A 21403-nucleotide genomic window follows, 5' to 3' on the forward strand; every position below is an offset into this window, starting at 1 on the left:
TCGAGGCTCCACTGGGAGTGAAACAGGCAGACTGAAGCTTTTAAACACACTGAATGGAATACACTCTGCTCAATGCAGTAGAGTACCTCAGCGCCTTGAATGGAATCCTAATACGTGTGTTGTCCTGTGCTGAATACAATAACAGAATATTTGTGTCATGTTCATGCCATGTACTGTTACACAATGGGACATTCTCAGCATTGTTTCCATCGATTGAGGAATATTGTTCTAGATCTAGATGGGTGGTATCACTGGTAGTCTTTGAAGATTGTAATGCCTTTCTGATTTTAAACGTTTTCCAGCTACTGAAACACAGTAGAATTAACACAAACATACTCAGCAATGAGCTTAAGAATCACACATGTGCCATAGTTACTTTGGTGATCAATTTTTACTTTGTTTAACATTTTGGTAATTCAAACATTTTCAACCATCGATAACACTTCCCAGGTAAGTGAACCTTAAAATGTTATGTCATTAGTTTAACAGTCAGATATTTACAAAGGCTGTCAATAGTGAAGCTATACCCAAAATAAAATGACCAAACCAGTTTTGTAATAATAATAATACAATACTGTAATAATAATAATACAAAAAAACCTGAACAGTTTATTTTACAATTCTTTTCAAATTAACACCATATTTCTAATACGATTCCACCATTAAGATTTGTTTCCAATCTTTTGCCAGTCAAAGTTATAACCCACAGTAATCTCTTCTGCAAAAAAAAATAAAATACAAGATCACAAAAGTAAAAGGAAATTGTATTTAAAGCTGAGCCAGTATTATTTCAATACAAGATCACGAAGGTAAAAGGAAATTGTATTTAAAGCTGAGCCAGTATTATTTCAATACAAGATCACAAAGGTAAAAGGAAATTGTATTTAAAGCTGAGCCTCTGCTTCTGCTGCTTTTGAGCCTCCAAAAACTTTAAGCAGTTTTGCAATGTGATTATTGTTTGTATTTTTTTTATTTGTTAATAAATGTTTATTTGTGTATTTAACACAGTGAATTTGTTTTACAATTTCCACACATGGTTACTGTTCAGGAGGTGCACACTCACTAGAAAAGCAGAGGGACATGTGAGTACTTGATCACCTTTTCATGCAAGAATCCTGATCTCCATTATTAAACACGTATATATTTATCTATATACCTAGAGATGCCAAGCACTGCTTTCTTGTTGACCCCTACACAGTTACAAACCCTTTTTCTATAAACTTTAAATATCCTTTCTCTGCATTCTGCATAAAGAGCTCTGTAGAAATATAATCTCCCTTAACCACCAGTCTTAATTAGTAAACTTAACACCTGTTTTAATACATCATGTGGATCCACCAATGGTAAATGTACATTAGGCTTCAACAAAGAAACAATGTGGAAAAGATGAGGCTCATGTACTCTATTCTATTCCGCTTCACTCTTTCTTTTTTCTGTTGATGAACACTTTTATTGCACCCGTGAAATCCGCAGACAAAAGTACTTCAGTGTGATCAGACTTCAAGGCTCCTAAAAGAAAAAAAACAAACCATGAAATTAACTCCATGTACAACATGTTAACCACTACACCAGATACAAGTTGAGCTAATCTTCAGTTACCTCAGATGTTACAAACCCTTTTTCAGAGGAGAGCAGGATGAAGGGTGCTTTATACTGTCCTTGCTATTGAAGAGCTGTCATTTAGTTTGGTTACTCATTCATACAGAGTGGATGTCATCGCTGCCCTGCTCTCTTGCAGTCACAGCAGCTCACCTGAAGGGAGGCTCTCTTCGCTGGGGACCTCGGGGCTCTTGCCCTCCTCCTCGGGTTTGTCTACAGCAGGCTCTGCAGACACAATCAGACTCGGGTTCGGTGCAAAGATAGCGGACGTGACCACTGCGTTGTGGGCTGCAGATTGAAGAACAGGCTTAGTTTAGAGAAGCATTGCTGTTAGCATGCTGGTGCCCTCTTTGCAGTCTGGCTCAGGATCCAGGGAGGCAGTGCTCCGTGTACACATCCCCAGAGTTCAGTTTTATTTGAAACATATTTTTTTAACAATGCTATTGACTGCACTCGATATATCACCATTGACTGCACTCGATATATATCACTATTGACTGCACTCGATATATATCACTATTGACTGCACTCGATATATATCACTATTGACTGCACTCGATATATATCACTATTGACTGCACTCGATATATATCACTATTGACTGCTCTCGATATATCATTATTACTGACTGCACTCGATATATATCACTATTGACTGCACTCGATATATATCACTATTGACTGCACTCGATATATATCACTATTGACTGCACTCGATATATATCACTATTGACTGCACTCGATATATATCACTATTGACTGCTCTCGATATATATCACTATTGACTGCACTCGATATATATCACTATTGACTGCACTCGATATATATCACTATTGACTGCTCTCGATATATATCACTATTGACTGCACTCGATATATATCACTATTGACTGCACTCGATATATATCACTATTGACTGCTCTCGATATATCATTATTACTGACTGCACTCTATATATGCACAATTTGAAACATTAGTTTAAAACAAAAAAAAACAAACAAAAAAAAAAAACACAACAGTTACCTTTAATTCCCTCCCAGAAGTCATTGCGATCTCTCCTGACTGAAGTGAACTTGCTCAGATCATGGTATGTGCTCCAGATGTATACATATCTATCTTCAGACCCACTAATTATGTAGGAGTAATCGTGACTGAAAGGAAGATGAATTTGAGTTGCTTTACAAATCCTCTTTTCATTACATCAGAAAAGTTTTGTATGGATTCAGCCTTACCTGAAACTGGCTTTAATTTGACTGCTGCTGTTGACATAACCCTTGTATTTCATAGACAGGGACAAGTCTCTCAGATCGTACAGTCGGATTCTTGAGTCATTTGAGGTGACTAAAATCTAAGAGGCAGACCAGAAAACAGAGACAGCTGTCTTTAGTGGATTACTGGTATCTTTGCTTATTTTCAAGCAGATTAATGCTATACACTGTTCCTACAGTAACACAGTGTAGTAGTCTTCATCAAGGAACTGCTGCAAGACTTCACTGCTGCTGTGTAGAATGTTCCATAACTGCATACATGTTCCATAACTTACCGTGCTTATGTCTAGGAACAATGTTGCATCATCACTCTTTCACATGGTTTTAACTGCCATATGGAGACAGAGAAAGTTCTGTTTATCTCCGTCTCCTTTACCTTACATTACAAAACTATTTTAGAACTGTCACAGTGTTGCAGACTTCCCCACTAGCTGCTCAGTGGTTAGGACTGGCTGGGAAGCCCTCATACCTTGTTCTCTCCAGGCAGTGGTTCAATGCCAGTGATTTTCCTCCCCACTCTGTTTCTGCCCCTGGTGGATCGTACGTGTATCTGCGTGTGGTATTTCAAATGCTGCAAAACAGAGGAATGTACATGAATATCACTAATTTCATTACATACAGTGTACTTGAATTTGTGGGGTTTTTGGGAGGTTTTTCTTTTTCTTTGTTTTTTCTTATTTGTCAAAATTGGTTATTTTCGGTTATTAAAAATAACCACCACTCAGAACACATGAACTTTCAGTTTGTATACTACATGGAATGTACGTTTCACTAATACATACACAAATGTTAACTTACTGCGCTGAAGTGAGGATGCCCACATTTAAGATTCAGGAAATGTACAACTCTGCCTTTTGAATCCGAGAATTGTGAGAAGTAACAGATTTCGTTTTACGCCCCATACCGCCCGTGTATCTATCACACTATAATGCTGGGGTTGGTATGTGGTGAAGAAGTAACTCTCATATCAGTAATTCAGCTGGATGCAGACAGATTCCAATCTTACAGTGTTATTACTACAGCTCACACGTTGTGCACATTGTTTCCAACTTCAACTCACTGCCTGGTTTATCAATAAAGCTTATTGAATACAAGACCCCTCAATAACAAACAATGAGAAGGCAAACACTAATAATACACTGATACAGTACTGCAAAGCAATACTGCAAACACTGATACACTCCTCCTGCAAACACTGATACACTCCCCCTGCAAACAATGATACACTCCTCCTGCATCCTGCAAACACTGATACACTCCCCCTGCAAACACTGACACACTCCTCCTGCAAACACTGACACACTCCTTCTGCAAACACTGACACACTCCTCCTGCAAACACTGACACACTCCTCCTGCAAACACTGACACACTCCTCCTGCAAACACTGACACACTCCTCCTGCATCCTGCAAACACTGATACACTCCCCCTGCAAACACTGATACACTCCTCCTGCAAACACTGATACACTCCTCCTGCATCCTGCAAACACTGATACACTCCCCCTGCAAACACTGACACACTCCTCCTGCAAACACTGACACACTCCTTCTGCAAACACTGACACACTCCTCCTGCAAACACTGACACACTCCTGCAAACACTGACACACTCCTCCTGCATCCTGCAAAACACTGATACACTCCCCCTGCAAACACTGACACACTCCCCCTGCAAACACTGACACACTCATCCTGCAAACACTAACACACTCCCCCTGCAAACACTGACACACTCCCCCTGCAAACACTGACACACTCCCCCTGCAAACACTGACACACTCCCCCTGCAAACACTGACACACTCCCCCTGCAAACACTGACACACTCCTCCTGCAAACAGACACACTCCTCCTGCAAACAGACACACTCCTCCTGCAAACAGACACACTCCTCCTGCAAACACTGATACACTCCTCCTGCATCCTGCAAACACTAATACACTCCTCCTGCAAACACTGACACACTCCTCCTGCAAACACTGATACACTCCTCCTGCATCCTGCAAACACTGACTCTCCTCCTGCAAACACTGGCACCCCCCTGCAAACACTGACACACTCCTTCTGCAAACACTGACACACTCCTTCTGCAAACACTGATACACTCCTCCTGCATCCTGCAAACACTGACACACTCCCCCTGCAAACACTGACACACTCCTCCTGCAAACACTGACACACTCCTCCTGCATCCTGCAAACACTGACACACTCCTCCTACATCCTGCAAACACTGATACACTCCTCCTGCATCCTGCAAACACTGACACTCCTCCTGCAAACACTGACACACACCCCCTGCAAACACTGACACACACCCCCTGCAAACACTGACACACACCCCCTGCAAACACTGACACACTCCTCCTGCAAACACTGACACACTCCTTCTGCAAACACTGACACACTCCTCCTGCAAACACTGACACACTCCTCCTGCAAACACTGACACACTCCTCCTGCAAACACTGACACACTCCTCCTGCATCCTGCAAACACTGACACACTCCCCCTGCAAACACGGACACACTCCTCCTGCAAACACGGACACACTCCTCCTGCAAACACGGACACACTCCTCCTGCATCCTGTAAACACTGATATACTCCTCCTGCAAACACTGACACACTCCCCCTGCAAACACTGACACACTCCCCCTGCAAACACTGACACACTCCCCCTGCAAACACTGACACACTGCCCCTGCAAACACTGACACACTCCTCCTGCAAACACTGACACACTCCTCCTGCATCCTGCAAACACTGATACACTCCTCCTGCAAACACTGATACACTCCTCCTGCATCCTGCAAACACTGACACTCCTCCTGCAAACACTGACACACCCCCCCTGCAAACACTGACACACTCCTCCTGCAAACACTGACACACTCCTCCTGCAAACACTGACACACTCCTCCTGCAAACACTGACACACTCCTCCTGCAAACACTGACACACTCCTCCTGCAAACACTGACACACTCCTCCTGCATCCTGCAAACACTGATACACTCCCCCTGCAAACACGGACACACTCCTCCTGCAAACACGGACACACTCCTCCTACAAACACGGACACACTCCTCCTGCATCCTGTAAACACTGATATACTCCTCCTGCAAACACTGACACACTCCTCCTGCAAACACTGACACCCCCCCTGCAAACACTGACACACTCCTCCTGCAAACACTGATACACTCCTCCTGCATCCTGCAAACACTGATACACTCCTCCTGCAAACACTGACACACTCCTCCTGCAAACACTGACACACTCCCCCTGCAAACACTGACACACTCCTCCTGCAAACACTGACACACTCCCCCTGCAAACACTGACACACTCCCCCTGCAAACACTGACACACTCCCCCTGCAAACACTGACACACTCCCCCTGCAAACACTGACACACTGCCCCTGCAAACACTGACACACTCCTCCTGCAAACACTGACACACTCCTCCTGCATCCTGCAAACACTGACACTCCTCCTGCAAACACTGACACACTCCTCCTGCAAACACTGATACACTCCTCCTGCATCCTGCAAACACTGACACACTCCTCCTGCAAACACTGACACACTCCTCCTGCAAACACTGACACACTCCTCCTGCATCCTGCAAACACTGACACTCCTCCTGCAAACACTGACACACTCCTCCTGCAAACACTGACACACTCCTCCTGCAAACACTGACACACTCCTCCTGCAAACACTGACACACTCCCCCTGCAAACACTGACACACTCCCCCTGCAAACACTGACACACTCCCCCTGCAAACACTGACACACTCCCCCTGCAAACACTGACACACTCCCCCTGCAAACACTGACACACTCCTCCTGCAAACACTGACACACTCCTCCTGCATCCTGCAAACACTGATACACTCCCCCTGCAAACACTGACACACTCCCCCTGCAAACACTGACACACTCCCCCTGCAAACACTGACACACTCCCCCTGCAAACACTGACACACTCCCCCTGCAAACACTGACACACTCCCCCTGCAAACACTGACACACTCCCCCTGCAAACACTGACACACTCCTCCTGCAAACACTGACACACTCCTCCTGCAAACACTGATACACTCCTCCTGCATCCTGCAAACACTGACACACTCCTCCTGCAAACACTGATACACTCCTCCTGCATCCTGCAAACACTGACACTCCTCCTGCAAACACTGACACACCCCCCCTGCAAACACTGACACACTCCTCCTGCAAACACTGACACACTCCCCCTGCAAACACTGACACACTCCCCCTGCAAACACTGACACACTCCCCCTGCAAACACTGACACACTCCTCCTGCAAACACTGACACACTCCTCCTGCATCCTGCAAACACTGATACACTCCCCCTGCAAACACTGACACACTCCTCCTGCAAACATGGACACACTCCTCCTGCAAACACGGACACACTCCTCCTGCAAACACGGACACACTCCTCCTGCAAACACTGACACACTCCTCCTGCAAACACTGACACACACCCCCTGCAAACACTGACACACTCCTCCTGCAAACACTGACACACTCCCCCTGCAAACACTGACACACTCCTCCTGCAAACACTGACACACTCCTCCTGCAAACACTGACACACTCCTCCTGCAAACACTGACACACTCCTCCTGCAAACACTGATACACTCCTCCTGCATCCTGCAAACACTGACACACTCCTCCTGCAAACACTGACACACTCCTCCTGCAAACACTGACAAACTCCTCCTGCATCCTGCAAACACTGACACTCCTCCTACAAACACTGGCACCCCCCCTGCAAACACTGACACACTCCTTCTGCAAACACTGACACACTCCTCCTGCAAACACTGACAAACTCCTCCTGCATCCTGCAAACACTGACACTCCTCCTACAAACACTGGCACCCCCCCTGCAAACACTGACACACTCCTTCTGCAAACACTGACACACTCCTTCTGCAAACACTGATACACTCCTCCTGCATCCTGCAAACACTGACACACTCCCCCTGCAAACACTGACACACTCCTCCTGCAAACACTGACAAACTCCTCCTGCAAACACTGACACACTCCTCCTGCAAACACTGACACACTCCTCCTGCATCCTGCAAACACTGACACTCCTCCTGCAAACACTGACACACTCCTCCTGCATCCTGCAAACACTGATACACTCCTCCTGCAAACACTGACACACTCCTCCTGCAAACACTGACACACTCCTCCTGCATCCTGCAAACACTGACACACTCCCCCTGCAAACACTGATACACTCCTCCTGCATCCTGCAAACACTGACACTCCTCCTGCAAACACTGACACACTCCTCCTGCAAACACTGACACACTCCTCCTGCAAACACTGACACACTCCTTCTGCAAACACTGACACACTCCTGCTGCACCCTGCAAACACTGATACACTCCCCCTGCAAACACTGACACACTCCTCCTGCAAACACTGATACACTCCTCCTGCATCCTGCAAACACTGACACACTCCCCCTGCAAACACTGACACTCCCCCTGCATCCTGTAAACACTGACACAGTCCTCCTGCAAACACTGATACACTCCTCCTGCAAACACTGATACACTCCTCCTGCAAACACTGATACACTCCTCCTGCAAACACTGATACACTCCTCCTGCATCCTGCAAACACTGACACACTCCCCCTGCAAACACTGACACACTCCCCCTGCAAACACTGACACACTCCCCCTGCAAACACTGACACACTCCCCCTGCAAACACTGACACACTCCCCCTGCAAACACTGACACACTCCCCCTGCAAACACTGACACACTCCTCCTGCAAACACTGACACACTCCCCCTGCAAACACTGACACACTCCCCCTGCAAACACTGACACACTCCCCCTGCAAACACTGACACACTCCTCCTGCAAACACTGATACACTCCTCCTGCATCCTGCAAACACTGACACACTCCCCCTGCAAACACTGACACACTCCTCCTACAAACACTGACACACTCCACCTGCAAACACTGACACACTCCCCCTGCAAACACTGATACACTCCCCCTGCAAACACTGACACACTCCCCCTGCAAACACTGACACACTCCTCCTGCAAACACTGACACACTCCCCCTGCAAACACTGACACACTCCCCCTGCAAACACTGACACACTCCCCCTGCAAACACTGACACACTCCCCCTGCAAACACTGATACACTCCTCTTCTACTCCTCCCGCAGACAGAGTTGTTGAAGCAGATTATTGGATCCTTCAATAATAGACTGGATGTTGTCATGAACAATACTGTATAACCCTCTCTGTGACCATAATAAGAGCTTTAGCTAGCCGCCTGGAGGAAGGGCGGTCCATTTAGCCATGGATTCCCAGAGGTTTCATTTCCCCTACTAACTTGGTTAGGGTTTTTTTAGTTTTCCTCTCCTGAGTGCAAACAGATCATGCTTGCTTCACAGCGAACGAGCATAGGTGGGTCGAATGGCCTTTTCTCGTTGCAGAATTTCTTATATTCTTATGTTCTTTTCTCCTTATAGAATTTCTTATGTTCTTATGTTTTGCGTCTAGTTAAATAACACCTTCAGTGTTAAAACTACACCACTAATGGAGAACTGTCAAATAAGTTGATGGCTCGTCAATCTGAAATGGTTGTTTTGTGAAAAGCAATTTGTAACAATTACACTTCCTTGGGACTCAAAGCTTTGTAGGCCCCTTCATAAAACAGCTTCCCAATTGTCAGGGTGGGCCAACTCCTGTTCGCACACCTTCTCAGAGGTGGTGATGGACAGCATGTCCTCCTGTGGTCAATCTGCGCTTGCAGACCAATGTGGCCCCAAACGTTGCTGCAGTAATTCAGTGAGAAAGGTTCCTTGGTGGAAAACAGCTGCCTAGAGCTTTCCATCTGCTCTGACCTCTTCTGCGGGGGAGGAGAAGGAGAGGTAACCCGAGTGGGACTGGTTTGGTTCCGGACCGGTGACCTGAACACCGGTCAGTAGTGGGTCGGTACCTGGAAGGTACTAGGTCAGTTAGGTACCGGTTTGGTGTATTTAACACTAGGTCGGTACTGGTTCAGAACCTGGTCAAAACCGGGTCAGTTCGGTTACTTTAGCACCGGGTAGGTACGTTTCGGTGACTTTACCACCGGGTTGGTTGGGGCGGCACCGGGTCGGTACCAGCACAGTAACCTCGGTGCCAGTACAGTACCGAGTCGAGAGCGGAGCGGGTCGGTGTCCTCAGTACAAGTCCACTGGTTTGCAGGAACCGCGGGTGGCAACGTACAGGGATGCCCACCTGTAAAATCCTAATTTTATTCCATAACCTACCCCGGGAAAAATACGTAAATTCCCCGCAATTTAAGTAGACCCCTAATAATCATGGATGATATACTTGCTATTACTATAATTTCAGCCATTGAGAGGAAGGGTATATCAGGTATGTAATATTATTTTAATTAATGCATTACAAAAGAAATAACGTAGTTAGGCTAAATTGGTTTATTGAAACAGAAAGTATGGTATATAAAGAAAATATTATGAATTTTAGTACAGTGTGTGGACCTAGTCAGCACATACAAGGACGGGCCATTGGGAGACAATACATAAACCACACATTATGAGACAGAAGTAAAAAAAATAAAAGTTGGCAACACACATAAAGCAATAATGTAGGGCACAGCGAATAGCCAGGACCAGAAGTAGTGGATGAATGAATGTTAACAGATATTAATATAGCAGTCTCCTGTGTCGTGAAGCGTGGTTTACGTATTCTCTTGGCGAGTGACCGACCACTTGCTGTTCTGACTTGCGCTGGTTGTTTATTAACATACACTTGCCTATTGTTTTTCTTTTACTTATTCAGTTAATTTCATATGTTGATGCATGTGTGTCATGACAAGTAATACATACTGTATGTATTTATTTATTGATTCATATTGTGTCTGGTGGCTCACTCCGTCTTCGAGAACACTTTGGCTATAAGAACACTTCACTTGCTTCCCGAGGGGTGTTCTCTTAGCCGGAGACTACTGTAGTTATATATCAGGAAATTTAACTGCGGCAAAATTAGGTTTCATCAAACAAAACCTATTTCATAACACTAGCCACCATTGTATTTAATATTCCCCTCCAATGGTAGTAATGTTGATTAAAATGAAAAAATGTTGTTGAAGCCGACATCCTGGGATCCTAATCAATAATTGTATTCTCTTATACATGTTGAGTGATATATGATGTTATTATTTATATAAATATACAAACAAAATCAGACCAGTGTATAGCTGAAACTGCCACCCTGTGGCCATTAGGGGACAGTCCATGTAATACAATGAGGCGATCAAAGGGATTTCACCAGTAAAGAAAAAAAAACCTCCTTGCCATCAATATACAGTAAGGGCTATTTGCCATTTTCAGTATTTCACAATTTTTTGATATGCAAGTCAGAGATAGCGCTGTAATAATAGTTTTTTTATTAAAAGCAAAAATAAATCTTATCTAATTTCAGTTACCTCTGTGTCATAGAAGATGCATCTCCCATCGTAAGTGCCAATAACAGCATACTTCCCATTCTGACAGAAGTTAGCAGCTGTTATCAACCTGGTCTGCCCGTCCACCTCGTTCCAGAGCGCCACTTTCTTGTCAGGAATGTTCCACAGACGCAGTTTGCCATCCAGGGACCCGCTTAAGAAATACCTGTCATCCTAAAGAGGAAACAAAGTCCATAAAGCATGTGACAGAAGCAAGGTCATTCTTTACACAGAAACACATGGTAAAGAAAGGATCTTCTCATTCCAGCTGGTTTTACTTTAAACACAGTATCTATGCTTCTTTCATTTTACTAATCTAGAATTAATCTTTCTAGCATGTTAATATATGTTTATGTATTGTGTTCGTATTTTCTAGAGTGAGCTGTAAATAGTTAAAATACACAGACATAAAGAGGACATCAAGGCAGTCTGTATGAGACCCTGAATGCGTTGACTAATCATTTCTACTCTCATGAACGCTCCATCTCCAGTGTTACACACGCATGCCTCGAACTACAGTATATTATACAGTTCACAAGATGGGAACAATATTCCAGCATCATGCTCTTTATTATACTGCCAGTCTGTGGCACTGCTGTGCCTTAACAAAGAGCTTCACAGACATGAAGGCAATGGGTTCCACCAATCTGCAAGGAATCACTCCAATGGTGCACTCTGAATGAGCTCAGTGCTACAGTATAAAATGTGAAGCACTTACCCTAGGATGGAAAGCAATTGCAGTGACAAAGTCAATATGCTGAAAGCAGCATAAACACTCCCTCCGGGATATGTGCCACAATCTCACTGTCTTGTCCATGGACGAGGAAAGCAAAAAGTAGTTCTGCAGAAAAAAAAAGGATGTTTTTGTTTCACTCTTAAGTATTTACAAGATTTCAACTGACTAGTTCATATGATTGATAACCAATAAGTACAGCAAAGGATATCCCATTCCCATCTGTTGCTGTGTAAATTTGGGACTTCCGGTTTTCAGCTTTTACTTGTGACTTTTTTTTTTTACATGTTCTTTTTGTAGATGTCTAAAAATCAAGAGTTTATATGAGCTTTGTATTTTATTATGCCGTATGACATGTGAAGGAATTGGTTATTTCTAGCATGCTGGAGTTTTTCTGAACTCCTACCTTAGACCAGGAGAGGTCAAGAAGATCTGCAGTGTGGCCTTTGTACTTGCAAAACGGCTGCTGTCGGAAAGGAACGCTTTTATCATCAAGGTCCGGATCTTCAGGAGCATTATTCACCTTGAAACAGAATTAGGCAGGTTAAGATTCCGACTTCTTCAGCACTGTGGTGTATTTTCATTATTTGTAATAGTACCGACATGGACAAATGGACGATTTAGCACTTGGTGTCCTCAGGCTGTTTTAAAAACATCTATACAACTGTACACAGACATCACAGACAGGAATTTCAACCTTACAATACTGTGCATTGTGGCTGATAATAAAGACAACACTATATACCTTTGTATTTTATTTAATAACAGCAAATAACTTACTCCAGTGTCTGTCTCGGACTTTGAAGAATTCAGACTTTCTTGAGAAGGTGAAGGAGACACACGACCTAAAGAAAGCCAAGTCAAGAAACATTTATCATCGATTTATAGTAACAAACACATGAAAGAGCTTCACCTTGTGTGTGTATATTAGAGGAAACAGCATGAATGTTCTTGGAGTGCTGTAATCCTTCCACGAATGAGGATGGCTGAATAACCCACGCCATCCTCATGCGTCAGAGTAAAATAACCACAGCACTCCACAAACACCCCCAATGCTGTTTATACAACAAGTACAATGTATGCAAAGGAAAGTATTTTTAAAGCTAAATTGAAAAAAAAAAAAAAAAAACGGAATTCAAGAGAATTATTATTTCCTTCATTCAAGCTCTGCATCTGGGTGCAAGAAGTACAGCATCCTACTTAAGAGATTTCCATCATTGCTTGTCATGGCTCCAATTTGTTTTTATAATTTCTAATTTGCTACTATATATATATATGTTTAATAATTCACTTATCACCTTCGGTGTTGTATTTCATTCTCATGTTGTTGAAATAGTCAAAGGCATTTTTTAGAACCCATATTCTGACTACTTTGTCTTGCCCAGCAGTTGCCAGTAATCTTCCACAGTGAGAGAATTTCATGGTCCACACCGCGCCCTAGAGGAATGTAATGAACCACACAGTTAGAAAACTGGACAGCATTCACATTTATCATCTTTGGTTAATGTGCAAGCTATTCTTTACTTTCTTTTTTTACACAGAGAATTGTGAGGGTCTGGAACCAACTCCCCAGTAATGTTGTTGAAGCTGACACCCTGGGATCCTTCAAGAAGCTGCTTGATGAGATTCTGGGATCAATAAGCTATTAACAACCAAACGAGCAACAGGGGCCGAATGGCCTCCTCTCGTTTGTAAACTTTCTTATGTTCTGTCAGCTTGGTTGGCCAGTACCTTTACACAATGCATAATCCACACAGGCTACATCTCCGCCACAAAGAGTCTTACCACAGTATAGGAGGGCTTATATTTACAGTGGAAGTAGCTGAAGTATGTACTATATGCTAATTGACTACAGTGAGTCAGATTAGTTTACTGCCCACCAGTAAACCACATTGGAGCACACTCCAGAACAGGATTCTAAAAATCTGTTTTACATTTTTCCCTATCAAGTGATCGACAATTATTCAAAACCATCATATTCTCTTTCCTTCTACATTTATACCACCAGCCACCAACAAGCATCAGGACAGATGATCATACAGCAAGTCCTTCAGGGAGGCACAACACATTACTGCTGCCAAATAACTACAGCGAGAGTGTGTGGAGGCTTTTAGGAGCAGAGAATAACAAGCATGAATCAAGGACATTACATTAAGCTCTTAAGAAGGGCCTGCTTTACTGAAATTACACTTGGAAAAAAAAAAAAAAAACATGGGAGATACTTATTGCAACTGAACATCATTAAAAGCAGAAAATAAGTCCCTGATTTTACAAACATACTTGATCACGTTGTACGTTTACATTGTACACATTATCTGACAATCAAAGACACACACACACACAATATATATACAGTGCCGTGAAAAAGTATTTGTCCCGTCTGATTTTCTGCATTTTTGCACATTTTTCACATTGTATTTGGTCAGATTTTTTGTGGGTTGTAGTAGTATATAGAGGGAGTCTGAGAGAAAAAATGACACCAAAGTTTGGTGCTTCTTTCATTTGTTTGGTGTGCAAGGTAATCAAACATGCAATCTTCAGGTGTGAAAAAGTTATTGCCCCCCCTAGCTAACTCAACCCAATTAAAGGGATAATTAGGGTCAGCTGTTTGAGTACTTTGGTTAACAACCAGACCTGATTTGGGCCAGCCCTGACCAATATAAATCTGACTAACTTTGGCCCAGCACACAGGTTCTAGAGGCACATCATGCCACGAACAAAAGAAATTCCTGAAGACCTCCGGAAAAAAGTTGCTGATGCCTATCAGTCTGGAAAGGGTTACAAAGCCATTTCTAAGGCTCTGCGGCTCCATCGAACCACTGTCAGAACTATATTGTCCAAATGGAGAAAGTTTGGGACAGTAGTGAATCTTCCCAGGAGTGGCCGTCCTGCCAAAATCTCTACAAGAGCAAGGCGTAAAATCATCCAGGAAGTCACAAAGAACCCTAGAACAAGTGAAGTGCAGCTGGGTCATGCAGCAAGACAATGATCCGAAACACACAAGCAAGTCTACATCAGAATGGTTGAAGAACAAGCAATTTAATGTTTTGGAATGGCCTAGTCAATGTCCAGACCTAAACCCCATTGAGATGTTGTGGCAGGACCTGAAACGAAAGCAGTTCAAGCTCGAAAACCCACAAATGTTGAAGCAGTTCTGCATGGAGGAGTGGGCCAAAATTCCTCCATAGCGCTGTCAGAGACTAATCAATAACTACAGGAAGCGTTTGGTTGCAGTTATTGCTGCTAAAGGTGGTGTAACCAGTTATTGAGTCTACGGGGGTGATTACTTTTTCACACGGGGGCATTGGGTGTTGCATAATTTACTTTAACAAATAAATGAAATATGTATCAAATGTTTGTGCTATTTGTTCTCTCAGGGTCCCTTTTATCTAATACTGGGTTTTGGTTGAAGATCTGATAACATTCAGTATCAAAAATATGTAAAAATGCAGAAAAATCAGACTTAGGGCAAATACTTTTTCACAGCACTGTATGTATATGTATATATATATATATATATATATATATATATATATATATATATATATATATATATATATACACACACACACATATTACACACACTGTACACACACTGCTGTGCAAAAGTCTTAGACATGTTGCATTTCTCTACTCTGATGCATTATGAGCATCAACAATTTACGCAAAGCCTCCGCTAGTATTTTCTACTATTAACAACCTTGACTTGCATAAAGAAGGAAAAACGTTGAGTTAAATAGAAGATAATATCCTTAAGGAATTGAAAGAAGACAAGCGTTGAGTTGACAACAGAACTGGCAGAAGGCACAGGTGTCGTTGTCCATCCATCAACAGTCCAAAGCACATTTGATGTGATGGACAACGACACCTGTGCCTTCTGCCAGTTCTGTTGTCAATTCAAAGCTTGTCTATTCCTTAAGGATATTATCTTCAAGTACTGCTCGTCCTTGTTAGACAGCTTTTTGGGTCTTCCAGTCCTGGGTTTGTCAATTACAGACGATGTTTCTCTGTACTTGTTGATGCTTCAAATACCACACCTTGAAAATCGAGTGATGCAACTATTTCACTCAAGGTTTTGCCTTTTTTAATTTTTTAATTTTTTTAAATTTAGTGGTCGCCAATTTTTTACCCCTGTTTTTCTCCCCAATTTTGTAATGCCCAATTATTATTATTTGTATCCCGGTTCACCGCTTGCAACCCCCATGTTTTTTTAATGCAGCCCTGCTGTTCCAACTCACGAGGGTCTTTGGGTCCCGCCACTCACCATGTGCTCTCCACTTAAATCCTGAACAACTTTTATTTGGTCAAAGTCAAAAGGCCCTTTAAAGCCATGAGCTGCCTTAAACTTGACAGGCCTTGTGTACGGCATTCCCTCGTCATCACTGGAGGAGGGGTCGTCCTGATCAGTGTGGAACACTGTGGAGAAACACAACACAGCACTGATTCAGCTGAGTGCAGGGCACAGTGGGATCACTCATTGCAATGCTCAGCACACACAATTTCATTTCAAGTGAATTGAGAAACACTCTGGAACCAGCAGTGCTTGAAGCCCCACAGCATATGAAAGACTAGAGAGTAAACAAGCAATTCAGTGACGTGTGTATTCCGCCATGAGTGTAAATATAAAATGAGAGCTATCAGTATTATGAATGTATTACCACGACCTTCCATATGCACGATATGTACATCTGCCAAAGTAAGCTTGAGACACAGACAGCTAATGCATGACCCGACCAAGTTTCATCCCAAATTGACTTATCTAGATAAATATCAGTGTGACATACAGACACTAGGGCAGACAGCCTCCATATTCCACACGATTTGTATTCAACATCCTGAGCCCCTTTCACACTGGCATGCTCAACCCGAGTCAGAACCTACCCGGGTCAGGACCCAATGTCATGCAGGTCGGGTACTAGATTTCAGACTGCTTTTGATAAAGCAGGGGTGACCTGGGTGACAGACGCAAGTACACAATGCGTGTATCAATGCCCCGGAAGCAGCTTGTTACTGACGCTTCCATCCAAGCTTCTCTGGATTGAACCATCGGCCCAAATGTTGATTAGAGCAAATGTTTCTACATCCCTGCAGCAATCTGGCTCATGGTGTGTCTCAAATAAATACAAAAATACAGCTAAACAAAATGAACAGAAATGTTCCTTGCGGAAGTGAAACCTTCACGCAGGCGTGGCTGTTATTGCGTCGGCTCACGAACGGCAGTCAAGCATTTTGTCTCGCTCAACCTGGGTCAAAGCGTGTCGACCCACATCCTGAGGTGGGTCGCTGCGACCCAGGTTAACCTGGGTATGACCATGACCCAGGTCCGGACCCGGGTAGGAGTGCCAGTGTGAAAAGGGCTCAGGTTTAAAAAGAGTCCTTAAGGAGTTTAATTGCAATTGGAAAAGCAGTTCTCTAGACCAGTAGTTTTCAACCCGCTCGAGTGCACTGATAGTGTAAGAAGTATTGTCAAACAGGTAACAGAGCACTAACGACCCATGATGTGGTACAGAACAGAAAAGTCAGCGTACTTTTTTTTTTAATTATTTTATTTTTTTTAAATCGCTCTTCCTGCAGTGATTTAGAGGACAGATCTCAAACCCTAGTGCACTACAGCAGCCATTTTGAAATGTGGGGAATGTTATATTTTTCGTAACCCCGCTTTTTAGTCTTTAAGCCAAACTGCAGGAATGGTTTGAAAGTGGTGCTTGTTCATACCTTCATCTCGGACGCTTTTCACCTTGTTCACTGCCTTTTCACCATACTCTTCAGCAAGATGTTTGGCCCTCTTCACAGATTTGCCCAAAAACTTCTTAAACTGTGTACTAGAATTGGAAAAAAATAAACAGTTCAGGTTTTTGCTAAAAAAACAGTGTTAGGTAATATAAAACTATGACAAGCTATGAACTACACTAAAATATGTTTGGCAATGTTATGCGTAGCAAGGGTTCAGCATTATGGGTCAATTGTAGCTATATGTCCCTATTGCACCTTCAAAAACAATAATATTGAAATCCTTACGTTTTCTGTTTTAGTTTTCCCCCGTCAGTGTCAGCTGACTGTGACTTATCTTCATCATCGGACTGTGCTGCATCGTTACTGTGAAGAAGAAAAAAACAAAAACATTCAGCCATTCAGCCAGAGTGTGATTTTTTTGGGCTCCCTAGTGGCACATCCGGTAAAAGCGCTCTGCGTGGAGTGCAGGATGCGCCCTATAGCCTGGATGTCGTTGGTTTGAGTCCAGGCTATTCCACTGCCGACCGTGGACAGGAGCTCCTATGGGGTGGCGCACAATTGGCCGAGCGCCACCCGGGGGGTGGGGGGGCTTAGGTAGGCCAGGGTGTCCTCGGCTCACCGCAGACCAGCGACCCCTGTAGCGTGGCCAGGCACCTGCGGGTTTGCCTGTAAGCTGCCCAGAGCTGCATTGTCCACTGACGCTGTAGCTCTGAGGTGGCTGCGTGGTGGGGCTGCAGTGTGAAAAGAAGTGGTCGGCTGACGGCACACACTTCGTGTGTTTGTCTTCGCCGCTTCCAAGTCAGCGGAGTGGTGGTAGCGGTGAGCTGAGCCGAAAAATAATTGGCTACTCTAAAATTGGGAGAAAATGATAAAAAAAAAAATAATAATAAATTGGCAACTACTAAAATTTATAAAAAAATAAAAATAAAAATGCTAAATTGGTCTTGTAAATTAAATGGGGAAGGATGGCAATTTTGTAATAAGCCCTTTCACATTTTCTCCTTACTGTTTCCATGCCAGCCTAATGCAGTTGTGAAGTGGTTTTAGGTAAAAGCAGATACCTAGGAGCGTCACGACCGCATCAGGTAAAAGCAGATTCCCAAAAGTATGTGAGCTTGTTACATATCCACCGGGACTAATCCAGCACATATTAACCTGGAAAGGATAAAACTGTTATGCAATGAGAGTCTTATTTCCATCCCTGCACTGCATTGCATGATAATACAGAACTTACAGCCGTAAAAGAGAAGCAGATGGATTAAAGTCCTAATACCATTATTTGTGTAACCAGCAGTTTTTGATGTCCAGCCCATTTTTAAAAAGGCAAAGCAATAACCACAAGCAATGGAGGACAGCAATCTTCTGACTCCAGCTCTGCCTGTCTGCTGGGAATATTTACAAACACCCATTTTGCTTTTCCAGTTGGGTTACAGTGATGGCAATGCTATGATTGGAAGATGTTTTTCCCCAACCTTTGGTCATCCAGTTCCATTGTGTCTAGATCCCTATAACCAGACCCTCTCTCAATGAGTAATAACATCACAACACATCACCTTCTGCTAACCACTATAGGATTTAGTCTAGAAACGCTGTTTGTGTGCACCAGCCCCCACAGATCAGCTAGTTCATGACCACATACAGTAATTATGACTCAAAGGTAAGGGGGGTGGGGTAGTCTGCATTCCAAGCCTCCACTACGAAGGTTTTTCACTGCTTTCAAAGATGCAATTTATTTGGTGCAAATAAAATAGGTGGTTTCCTAGTGAACTGATTTCACATGTATTCTCTAAAGCACCTTCTAATAAAATTATAATAAAACCACTTCACAACTGCATTGGGCTGGCATGGAAACAGAAAGGGGAAAAAGTGAAAGGACTTATTACAAAATTGCCATCCTTCCCCATTTAATTTACAAGACCAATTTAGCATTTTTTTTTTTTTTGTATATAAATTTTAGTAGTTGCCAATTATTATTATTTTTTTTATCATTTTCTACCAATTTTAGAGTAGCCAATTATTTTTAGGCTCAGCTCACCGCTACCACCACTGCGCTGACTCGGAAGCGGCGAAGACAAACACACGCTGTCCTCCGAAGTGTGTGCCGTCAGCCGACCACTTCTTTTCACACTGCAGCCCTACCACGCAGCCACCTCAGAGCTACAGCGTCAGTGGACAATGCAGCTCTGGGCGGCTTACAGGCAAACCCGCAGTCTCCTGGCCATGCTACAGGGGTCGCTGGTGCGCGGTGAGCCGAGGACACCCTGGCCTACCTAAGCCCTCCCCCCCCGGGCGGCGCTCGACCAATTGTGCGCCACCCTATAGGAGCTCCTGTCCACGGTCGTCAATGGAATAGCCTGGACTCAAGCCAGCGACGTCCAGGCTATAGGGCGCATCCTGCACTCCACGCTGAGTGCCTTTACTGGATGTGCCACTAGGGATCCCAATTTAGCTTTTTAACCTAAGATGTCAAACAAGACACTAAAGTCCCTCTGGATTTACAGTAAGCAGAAACAAGCAAGGAGCACGTGACACGAGCAGGACGACTCGGACTCTCTTGAACAAGCAAGGAGCACGTGACACGAGCAGGACGACTCGGACTCTCTTAAACAAGCAAGGAGCACGTGACACGAGCAGGGGGACTCAGACTCTCTTAAACAAGCAAGGAGCACGTGACACGAGCAGGAGGACTCGGACTCTCTTAAACAAGCAAGGAGCACGTGACACGAGCAGGGGGACTCGGACTCTCTTAAACAAGCAAGGAGCACGTGACACGAGCAGGGGGACTCGGACTCTCTTAAACAAGCAAGGAGCACGTGACACGAGCAGGAGGACTCGGAATCTCTTAAACAAGCAAGGAGCACGTGACACGACCAGGATGACTCGGAATCTCTTACGTCACATATTCCTTTGTTCTCCTCATGATGTGCAATGTCAGAGGGTTGATTCCTGTGGGCAGCTTTTCTTCTGCTAAGCTGAGTGGGATCTCTTCCCCAGTGTCCAGGTTTTTGATCATCACACTTGCCAAAATTTCCTGGTGAAAAAATATATATATATATATATTTTTTTTTTTACAGTAGCTTGCATATGTGTCTCATCCTTTATACAGGTACAATAATGTTGAAAATCATGGAAGGCATTAGCCAAAAGGTCTACTGGACTTTCGTCTAGTTTCAAAGAGTATCGATATTCTATGAGGTTTGCAAACTAGGTTACCTCGTCTGTGAGCTCACGTCCAGAGTTGGATCTGGGTCTTTGTGGTCCTGAAGCTTCACTCCCATCGGTGGTGGAGGACTGTCCATCAGCTGCCTTGCCATTCTCCTGCAATTTGGGAGATGCATCTTTGTACATTGCATGGGTATTTAGATGTAGGAGACTCTCATATCAGTGTGTGTAAAGAGCCGTCTGCCTCCCTCCTAGGGGAGTCAGTTTATGATTAATTTCCTAAACGTTTAACATATGTATTGAGATGTTTGTAACCAATCAGAAAAGCAATCATAAGAATCCCTCCATCGCTATTTTATAAAT

The 21403-nt window shown here is 43.7% G+C and overlaps 1 protein-coding gene across 2 annotated transcripts in view; it reads right to left on the reverse strand.

Moving 5' to 3' along the window:
* Nucleotides 1-372: 372 nt before the first annotated feature.
* LOC131697768 (WD repeat-containing protein 44-like) overlaps nucleotides 373-21403 on the reverse strand; it is a 49144-nt gene continuing 28113 nt past the window's right edge. For both annotated transcript variants that reach the window (XM_058988992.1, XM_058988991.1), the window contains 15 exons: nucleotides 21092-21196; nucleotides 20773-20909; nucleotides 18164-18241; nucleotides 17861-17967; nucleotides 16410-16561; nucleotides 13444-13582; nucleotides 12926-12990; nucleotides 12552-12668; nucleotides 12131-12253; nucleotides 11395-11586; nucleotides 3335-3436; nucleotides 2830-2945; nucleotides 2621-2748; nucleotides 1753-1887; nucleotides 373-1509 (listed from right to left, as the gene is read on the reverse strand). In XM_058988992.1, coding sequence (XP_058844975.1) covers nucleotides 1418-1509; nucleotides 1753-1887; nucleotides 2621-2748; nucleotides 2830-2945; nucleotides 3335-3436; nucleotides 11395-11586; nucleotides 12131-12253; nucleotides 12552-12668; nucleotides 12926-12990; nucleotides 13444-13582; nucleotides 16410-16561; nucleotides 17861-17967; nucleotides 18164-18241; nucleotides 20773-20909; nucleotides 21092-21196 — 1788 coding nt within the window. In that variant the 3' untranslated portion in view covers nucleotides 373-1417. The remainder of the gene's footprint in view (nucleotides 1510-1752; nucleotides 1888-2620; nucleotides 2749-2829; nucleotides 2946-3334; nucleotides 3437-11394; nucleotides 11587-12130; nucleotides 12254-12551; nucleotides 12669-12925; nucleotides 12991-13443; nucleotides 13583-16409; nucleotides 16562-17860; nucleotides 17968-18163; nucleotides 18242-20772; nucleotides 20910-21091; nucleotides 21197-21403) is intronic.

This window comes from Acipenser ruthenus, chromosome 16 (genome assembly GCF_902713425.1).
Source record: "Acipenser ruthenus chromosome 16, fAciRut3.2 maternal haplotype, whole genome shotgun sequence".
Lineage (NCBI taxonomy): Eukaryota > Metazoa > Chordata > Actinopteri > Acipenseriformes > Acipenseridae > Acipenser > Acipenser ruthenus.